General features: G+C 34.8%; 1 protein-coding gene across 2 annotated transcripts; it reads right to left on the bottom strand.

Annotated features, from left to right (window-relative positions):
• Nucleotides 1-3,882: 3,882 nt before the first annotated feature.
• LOC149264049 (cytochrome P450 704C1-like) lies at nucleotides 3,883-6,391 on the bottom strand. 2 transcript variants are annotated; one of them, XM_089427469.1, is made up of 6 exons: nucleotides 5,965-6,391; nucleotides 5,667-5,882; nucleotides 5,228-5,515; nucleotides 4,755-5,102; nucleotides 4,203-4,403; nucleotides 3,883-4,112 (listed from the first exon to the last, which is right to left on the bottom strand). In XM_089427469.1, the coding sequence occupies exons 1-6, from the start codon at nucleotides 6,241-6,243 to the stop codon at nucleotides 3,927-3,929; spliced, it is 1,518 nt and encodes a 505-aa protein (XP_089283595.1). In that variant the 5' UTR covers nucleotides 6,244-6,391; the 3' UTR covers nucleotides 3,883-3,926. The 2 variants fall into 2 exon arrangements, with proteins under 2 accessions (XP_089283595.1, XP_089283598.1); XM_089427472.1 differs by having other exon boundaries at nucleotides 5,769-5,882.
• Between the last annotated feature and the right edge of the window lie 3,986 nt (nucleotides 6,392-10,377).

Raw genomic sequence — 10,377 nt, 5'->3', positions numbered from 1 at the left:
TATCCAGAAATTTTGTAGCAAATGGGAGGACACTTTATGAAAGGATTTTAGATATCATCATGTTGGTATTTTTGAGTATTATTGTAAAATGTGGCTCTTTATTCTATTTTTAGAATACATATATAATCATATTATTGATTGCTAAGTAATATGAAATGGAAATAATATCCAATTGTAATCATCCATATTCAGTTTATCACAATATTTTTCTAAAAAAATTCATTATTTATTGATGCTCTAACACGATTTTTCTATTAAAAGAAATTTGAGGTTTAAAATGGGTTTTTAAAAGGAAAATAACAAAATAATAGTTAAAACAATAAAATAAGAATTATGAATATATAAATGAAAAGAAAGAAAAAAATGTTATAATACTTTTTTTTTTTTTTTTTTTTAATGTATGCCTAGTCAAATATCAAGTGTAGGTTTACTCAAATATCAAGTGGCACCTTGTAGATGAGGAATTGAATTTTTAGACATCAAGTGAGCACGCTAGATCAAGAATTGAATTTTGCATCCAAAAAGTGCCAACTCAATTAGAGTCATTTTGTTAATACATTTTTTTTTTTTGTTTTAAGGTCCATTGTTGATCTCAAAATTCCCCTAATATTTATTTACTCAAATAATTATTATAAATTTAGTTGTTATTTTGAGGGATTAAACCATACAACACAATTTGTATATATTAATCTTATTTTTTGAAAGACCATTATCATTTTGAATATTATTTGTTCTTTTAAATTTCATTTTGTTAATACATTTTTTTTTTGAGATTTATTGTTATCTCAAAATTCCCCTAATAATGATTTACTCAAATAATTATTATAAATTTAGTTGCTATTTTCATGGGATTAGACCATACAACACATTTTTTTTAATATATTAATCTTATTTCCTAAAGACTCTATTATCATTTTGAATATTATTTGTTCTTTTAAATTTTATTTGGTTAATACATTTTTTTGTTTTGAGGTTTATTGTTGATCTCAAAATTCCCCTAATATTTATCTACTCAAATAATTATTATGAATCTAGTTATTTTCATGGGATTAAACCATACACCACCATTTTTATATATTAATCTTATTTTCATAAAAAAAACCTTAAACAATGGATATTTAAGGGGAAATTAGTATTAGAGAAAGAAAATGATATTTAAAGAACTTTTTATATCCATATAACTTGATTTTTTTCAAAAATGTGAAATTCAAATTTATGTTATGGAAATTAAAAAAAACTCTCATTTTACATAAACAATAAAATCTAAATTAATTATAATACATTTATTTCTCTCATATCTTATAAATAAATTTATCCTCACAATTTTTACCCCCTCAAACTTCATTAATATAATTTTATGAAATAAAAAAATAAAACTTTTAAACTATTTCTTCTTTACTTATACATTTCAATATATCCTTCCCACATAATTTATTAACTAATATCTAATGAAAAATATTTAAAAAAATTATATTTTAACATAACCCCTGAATATATCCTTCCCGCCCATAAGTTTTTCACAACGGATACCCATGTCAATATATCGAAATAACTTCCTTTATTTGAAGATTACTGTTTTATTGAGCTAACTCAATAAGTTATTAACCAATATTTAATATTTTCATTAAGTTATTAACAAATATTTAATATTTTCATTATTTATATTTTATTGGATTTCTAATATTCAATATAAAATATTTAAAAATATAATATCAATATAAAATATTTAAAAATATAATATATATTTAAAAATATAATATATTTTAACATATATATCCTTCCCACCCATAAGTTATTAACAAATATTTAATATTTTCATTATTTATATTTTATTAGGTTTCTAATATTCAATATAAAATATTTAAAAATATTATATTTTTAACGTAATGTCTGAAGTCAAGGGGTGTGTTTTAATTAAGTCTAAATAATTAAGTGTACCATGTTCCAGTTATGAAATGGCAAGGGCTAACCAGCTTGCCATAGGGCATTAAATGCCCAGGTATATGCATGCTCTATAACAAAATAACACACATCCCTTACTTTTAATTTATGTAGTCACCAAGGACTGTGTGTATGTCCAGGGATATGCATGCTCTATAACAAAATAACATACAACCCTTACTTTTAATTTATGTAATCACCAAGCACTGTGTGTTATTTTGTTATAGAGCATGCATATACCTGGGCATTTAATGCCCTATGGCACGCTGGTTAACCCTTGCCATTATTAAACCATTATCTGCACACGCCTTTTGACCTTTATTAACTGCACCCACGCTTTCAATAATTACGCATATCTAGTTATTAACGCAGTTATCTATAATGCGACTTTTTGGAAGCTTTTCCGGTGACTTTTTCCGGTCAAACTCAGGCAACAATTTATTGGAATCGCAAGTTTGATAGCTAGTTTCTGCACAATCAAAGCGTCCTAGGGGTTTTTCAAGGTGCTGAATCCAAATATGCAGTTAAAAAACCATTCTAACTGCAACAAATCAAGATTTAACCTCAATTTCTTCCGCCGGATTCCGTCACCGGAATCTCCAAAAAATTGCATTATAGATAACTCCGTTATTAACTATTAATTATGGCTGTGCCAGCCCTTGACAATGACGCCGTCAGCTGGAAAACGAGGACAAGACTAGTCGGAAAGTTTGACTGATGGGAAATACGGTAATGAAGTCACATGCATGCTCATGGTAGTCATGCAAGAATCCATGTGTTTCGTCTTTATGGAGAGATGAATACCGTATAGCATAGGAAATATGGCTTGCCGTGCGAGCGAACCACTAGAAAATTTTACCAAAGAATTAAGTTTTTACTGTTCTGGCACCGCCGATCACATAAATTCCAGGCCTGCAGAAAGTGATATTCTACCTAAAATATGGACCACCTGATATTCTAGCGAAAATATAGGTAGATAATTTGTTAATTTCTTTAGAGAGTTTAAAATTTGATAGGGAAGATTTCGTGAGTTTAAAATTTGATACTGAATATTAAAAAGAAGATTGTAAATTTTTTATTTTTATTTTTGTTTTCTTATTTTAATTATAGAACATATACCTTAGAACCTTTTGTTTGGGAACATATACCTTAGAACCTTTTGTTATCCAAACATATGTATAGATTTACATATACATTAGAACCTTTTGTTATCCAAAAGGTATGTATAGATTTACCTCTGTATTCAAAATAATTAATCTCAAACCTTCAAAAACCACCAGTAAAAATAAGCTGAATATAACAGAAATTAAAAAAAATAATAATAAGCTTGCCTTTATAAAATCTATAAAAAATGACAAACCTATCTCTGTCCCCCCAAAGTGAATTCTAAAATCTATAAAAAGATTATAAACCTATCTCTGTTCCCCAAAAGTCGGGGATTCTTTAATACAATAAAATCAAATCAATTTTAAAATAGAATTAACATTTTAAAATAGAATTAATTATTAGTCCAAGAAAAACAATTGAAAATAGAAATAATTGTTCGTGCTGAACGATGTCGTTCAAGAAACCCATATTCTTCAGTACCCAAACGGTGGCCTCGAGGGCCTTTAATAAAAAGTTTGGTAACCATAAGGCCGAAACCAGGCTGGTTAACATTTTAAAAATGAGGACCTTCCTATAATACAAGTTGCATAGGAAAAAGTCACTCAAGTTTCCTGTATTATTTTACTTCAACATTTCATTAGAATATAAAGAAATTTTACATCAACATTTCATTAGAATATAAAGAAATTTTACTTCAACATTTCACTAGAATATAAAGAAATTTGTTGCTAGACAAACTGTAAACTCGGTATCCCAGATCAGCGCATACGACTACAGAATTTTATTATGGGCAAAGAGCATTATGGGCATTGCATTTTATTATGGGCATTGCTCTTTGCCCAATTCGTGTTCCTTGATATAAAACTGTGCTCATCAATCTAATCTAATCTAGGCTTGACACGCAGATTTAATCCATCCTCACCCATATGGAGTGTCAGTGAAGGACGATATCTCACTTCCATTCCTTCCACTAATTCAAATTTGAAGAAACGGATAAGCACAGCGGCAACAATCTTCATTTGCATGTAAGCAAAATCCTTGCCCAGACACATGCGAGGTCCTGCCTGCAAGCCAAGCGTACACGTTATCGATTTCCAGTTATTGTCAGAGGCGTGTTTTCATAAGATTAAATGTCATGGTTACGCCATTTTTACCTGAAATGCAGTAAACTTGAATGGTGATTCGGGTTGAAAAATCCCATTATGAAGCCATCTCTCAGGCCTAAACTCCTCCGCATCACTGCCCCAGAGGTACGTCATCCTTCCCATAGAATAAGGAACATAGGCGACCATATCACCTTTCTTGACTTTGAATCCATCGGGAAGGATATCCTCAGAAACTGCATGCTTTCCATCCTACATTTAATGGTTTTGTCAATTAAATATCAGCCATAATCTTGGATCCGTAAAGATTCAAACAAAATGGAAAACAAAGTATACTGAATCCCGCAGACCCTAATCTCAGGATAGGAATCCAAATTGAAATGAATTTGCCCATCTTTTTCCAGAAGACAAGGCATAAGAGAAAGCCTACAAATGAGAAGGAAATGTGATATAATATTTGATCATAGCCTCACAGGAATTCCAATACATTTTCACTTGAGGAGAAACGAGGCTATATAGATACAATTACCTCATGAACAATAAAAAGTCAAAAGACTGTTAAGGTTACCTAAATGCCTGAAAAAAGATGGGGCAGTGTCTTACCAGAGGAACAGCTGGGTACAAGCGTAAGGTCTCTGATAAAGCTGCATGGAGATAGTGCATCTTATCCAGTACTGTATGTGTCAGACTTTGAGAGAACATGCTAATAGACTCTTCATTGGTCAAACATTCATTCTCCTTCAAGACCAGGTCATGACTTTCTTGAAGAAGCTTTTTTTCAACATCCGGATGCTTGCAAAGCAAATGAAAGAACCAACAAAGGGTAAGTGCAGTTGTGTCCCGGCCAGCTATTAAGAAATTCAGAATAATATCTCGTAGATACTTATCAGAGTAATTCTCTGGTTGTTTCCCTGTGAGTGCAATAAAACGAGAGAGTATGTCCGGTTTCACCTGTAAATATATTTGAAAGCCAATGCCAGAGAAACAAGGTCATCAGTTCCAGGATTAGCAGACTGTAAAAATTTGAAAAGATAAGTTGCAAATCAGGACGAAGGCCTGTGTGGGTATTCTCTTACATAATCATTCTGGACAGAAATCTCTTGTTTTCTGCTCTGAATGACATTATACACAAAAGCATCCACCGTTTTGATGTTATCCTTCATGGTGGCCTCTGACAGCAAATTGAAGTATCTTTTTAATTTCCAAGAAACGTCAAAATAACGCCACATAAGCAAAGCATTTGCAGTATCAAAAGCCATTGCAAAAGATGCCTCTGCTCCAGAGTTGGTATTTGTTAAGCTGTTGATGTCCACCCCAAACCCCAGTTTACAGAATCCATCCATTGTTGATCTCAGTAACAGACCCTATAATTTCCATTTATCCATAACAGAATCATTAATGTGATTTTGCATCTTGCTATTTGCTATAGACTATTCACACAAAGGAGAAGAAGAAATGCAATTCTAATTATAAAAATTTTCGGAGGGTATGGGATATGTGAATGATTTAACATGCCTGCATCTCTACGGTTTGCTTTGATCGGAATTTTTCCAGTAGAATTTTGGAAAGTTTGATCGCGTTCTCCCTAAAAACAACACTGCTGAAGTCCTTCAAGACCTTGGTGGAGAATTCGAAACTAGCTAATTTTCGCTGTTCTTTCCACAGCTGGCCATCAACGCTGAAAATACCATCTCCAAGAAGGTCTTCCAAAACGTCATGGTGGGGTTTTCCCTGTCATCAATTTTCAAAACAAAGAAATCATAAGCATATCGCAACAACTTCAATATATATATGTACACAGCAGAAAGCTGACCTTGATGTAGTTTGCAAAATTAGATCTGAGGATGTGCTCCACGTTTGCAGGATGAGTGGTGACAACATAGCTGAAGGTAGGATAAGGTATCCTGTATGTTCTATGGCGCCTGTGATGATGAAGAACAAAGTCATGAAGGCGTTTAAAATTGATGATTATACCAAACATTGTTGCAGCTACAGGTGGGCGTGTGTCATCTCTCCAATTCATTTTGAATAACATAATGACTAAGAGAACCAGTGTCACAGTTCCTGCTGCATACTCCGTGCTCCATTCCATTGTTTCTCAGGTTTCAGAACGATTGATAATGGAATCAAACTATTAAGGTATCAGATTTTTTTCTCAATCAATTATTAAGGTGTGAAGAGCAAATATGCCTATGCCGATGCCTATGCTCATCTCAACACGATGAAATGTACCCTACGAACTTCACCTATATGTTCCATTTTTATAATTGGTTAAGGTAACACTTGAAAAATTGGTTATTTTTTAAATAAAATATATTAAACTAATTTTAAAATCAAACATATTGATTTTCCCATGAAAAAACTAAAATAAAAATATTTAAATCATTCCGATAAAATATTTAAAAGATACGAAAATGATATTAAAAATATTTAAATCACACGAAAATGATGTGCATGTGACCTCGCTTCGTGGAGAGAACACGTATCTGGTCCGGCTCACCATGAAACTTTTAACCCACGCGACCACCAATCTGGATACCAGTTGTAGGTACCGCACTAAATTATTCCAGATCGTGATCCAGAGACTGACACAGAGGACCAGTATCTTTAGCAGTTCCATATGAGACAATGGATGTAATAACCATGAATCTAAACCCACACGCCCCATGTCAGCGCCGTCCGGACTATTGGGTGTCAACTGAGAAAAATGAGTCGGTCCGGATCTAACGGGTCTGGAAAATGAACACGGTCTCTAACAGGAGGGATGCCCTACGGATACTCGTTCAATGACCTTTTTTATTTATTTTTTACTTTTCATATATATAATTATTGAGACATAAATGCCATATATATATAATTATTGAGAAATAATAGTAATAGCAGTTGTTTTGCTGGTAACATGTTAAAGTCAATTTTGAGAGAAATGCCAAAGTCAATTTTGAAAGAAATATAAATGTAAGAAACTACTATTCCCGTAGCATGTCAGACCGCATTTATATTTTAATAAAATTGGAAATAAAAACGGCCACTACATACATATGAACCCATACATATATACACTACACTATCATTTGTATTTTAGGGTGTAAAGGGAATGTTGACGGTGTTAAAGGGAGGGCACGGAAGACTTGAAAACGTCACTTGGAGGAGCTCTTTACATCGTTGGTTTACGAATCTCTAGGGTTTTAGTTAGTCTAACTTCACAATTAAAAAGTAGCTGGCAGAGGAAACACTTTCCATATAATTACACTTACCTATTTTTATTTGGTAATATTGAAAACCTAGAGTTTACCTATATAATACTTATATATAATTTAATTATTTGATTATAGGAATATATTTTTACATATAGGTTAATTTTAATAATTAATTATTAAGGTCATTTCAATTAATTATTAATAATATTATTAGATAGTTGATTAACTTTGTAATAAAGCACATCAAAAGTATAGGAATTTTAAATAGTTATAATTAAACGACTAAGATCAATAACTTCATCTTTGATTTAACAAACTTAGTACAATGATTCATGTGTCAAAAAGTTAAAAAACACATCAAAAGCACAACTGTTAATTTTAGTAAATAGCTAGTTGTAATAGCTAGTATACAACTGTTATCTGCCATTGATTAAACATATTAAGAGTTATCCATTCAAGACATGCCAAACTCAACAAAATTTAATAATTTGTGTCGATCAATCAAGATTGTTATCCATTCAAGAAATGTTAATCAACTTTCATGCTTTTGGGCCAAAAGCAAGAAAATTTAATTATTTGTGTTTAAACCGGTCAATCAAGATTTGGGTTGTCAAATAAATGAAACACTGCTTTAAAGGCACCCTTAGTAGCTAGTCTTCTCCTCTAAAGAGCATTTGTAACACCCCCAGTTACTTAGGTTTTATTTCTTTTTACAAACAAGTTAGAATTCTTAATTAATTAACTCATGGATGACCACAAGATTTCCTAACTTCTAGTTGGAGAAAAAAATTATTCCTTACGCAAAGGATTTCTTTTAAAAAGGAAAATCCAGGAGAAGGAGGGCGTTGACAAATTTTGCAGAGATAGAAGTAAGTTCCTGAGCTGGTAAGGACCAGTGGAAGGCTTGATCCCTATCACGATTGTGAGTTCAAGCTTGGTCAAGTGAGTCCCTGATGCCATTAAACATCTGAAAAGAAAACCTCTCCACTGTACCTGTTGTCTGGAAGTTGGGGGAGCTCGAGGGGAGAACCGATTGCAAAGGCCATTCTCGTTGGAAGGGAAGTGTGGTCGTTTCTGAGGAATATCTACAAATTATGTGCATCAACAGAAATATTAGGAATCTTAGGGTGCCTTTTGAAATAATGAAATGAGCCAAACTAGAAGTTTGATGTACTTCTTACTGGAATAGGAATTTAAGGGAATGAATAAAAGAAGTAATGTACAAATTATGTGCATCAACAGAAACATTAGGAATCTTAGGTAACCCATAATAAATCAATAACGTTTAAAGGAGACTATGTAACAGTAAGAAAATCACTGTGCACAATTGTTGGCTTATATGGGCCTGACCTAGGTTCGGAAGAATTATTTAGCCAAGCAAATCTCGCAGCTACCGGCCCTTTCGGCAACAGTCCGCGGAGTGTGAACTGAGGTCTCACCCGAGGTAGCAGGGGAGGGTGCTGGAACCAGGTTTCCGCACCCTTGGGATGTCTGGATGTGGTCTGGAGGTATTGCATGCCGCTTTGCAGCCTCGCGCTGCTCTATATTCGCGCAGATCAAGACCCATAATGATTTTATCTTTCTATGATCACGCTGTTTACAGATCTAATCTATTAATGAAGTATTGTAACTCAAATCTACTTAGAAGGGTCTTTAAGTAAACATTTAACAGATTTAACCAGTTCGCGCACTTAGAATAAACTTAGATTCACATATATCTATAACATAAGCATATGTGCATAGATTAAACAGTTATATCAACCATTCATATAGTCAAATTCGCGATAACTCAGATTGTAACACAGAATTTGCAGAAGAAACTTATCTTTATTTCCACTTAGCACCAACACATCAAGATCCGCCCTGCGCACTCAGCTGCAGGGGTCCGCGTACACAGTTGCGGACTCTTCCAGGCCTCTGCACACACAGCTGCAGAGCCTCTATCACTACCCAAATACCTGACTGGGACTTACGGACGCTTTCAGATTCCTTTTCTCAAGAACCCATTACATTTCAGATCCAAAAACATACAACAAAACTTAGCTACCTCTACCCATAGAGCCTCGCTCTATTTATACCTTTCCATGGACCATGATCCATGGGCGAGCCGACTCATCTTACATTTCTTTACATTATTTTTGGGTGGACTACCCTTTGACTTCAACCTATTAAAAATCGTGCTCCGTGCTTCTCGTGGAATCTTTACCCCAAAATTGCGGTCTTTGTGCCCCATGACCATTACGTGGGGCTTCCGCTACCCAACAATCCCCCAACACAATCATCGTGACTTGTCCCGAGTCACTCAGCTGGTGCGGGAATCTTTGCACGGAGGTCGGTCAGCAACTTCTGCATCTCGTCGGTCTCTGCAACAAATTCGGCTGCGAGCCTTTGTACCTTTTCCAAGTGAGCTGCTGAGGCATCCCTATCACTTGCAGCTACCTACTTCGTCGCACATACTACCTGCATCTGCGTTACCTTGCCTTCAATGGTTGTAGATACACTAAATGCTTCATCGAGCCAGGGCTGGATACGTTCTTTAAGTACTGCCTCCTATTGCCGCACTGTGTCAACTTGGGCTTTGAGTGCCTGGGCCTCTTTCATTTTGGCCAACCGTTGTGTGATAGTGACTGTCTGTGCAACCCCGTGGGCGGTGTCATAGGCCTGCTGTAGCTCGCGCACCTCGGTTTCTACTTGCTATATGGTTGGGTCCCCCTAGAGGGAGGTGAGTATCCCGAGCGACTGACCGAGTAGTCCTGAGCATTTGTGAACAGCACTACTCATTATTTCTAGTCTAGCTACAACTTCGCCACGGCAGCATTCCCGTTTGGCTGGGGGTGTGGGAGGTTGGGCCTTAAGACGGAGCTCTACACACTATAATATGAGTTCCTCTTGGTTTCTTGCGGCCTCTGCTTGGGCCGTGCGAAAGCCGGCTACCATGTGTTAAATCTTTGTAGCTGGTGGGAGATCCCCGGGGATGGCTAGCTCGAGTACCGTGCTACACGCCTCCGTCACAGCTTGTTCTACCTCCC

This window comes from Pinus tabuliformis, chromosome 6 (genome assembly GCF_031772625.1).
Source record: "Pinus tabuliformis cultivar Carrire ecotype Pingquan chromosome 6, CPIR1, whole genome shotgun sequence".
In the NCBI taxonomy this organism is placed as follows: Eukaryota; Viridiplantae; Streptophyta; class Pinopsida; order Pinales; family Pinaceae; genus Pinus; species Pinus tabuliformis.
Note: the sequence above shows the minus strand (reverse complement) of the source record. Positions and strands in the feature narration are given on the sequence as shown.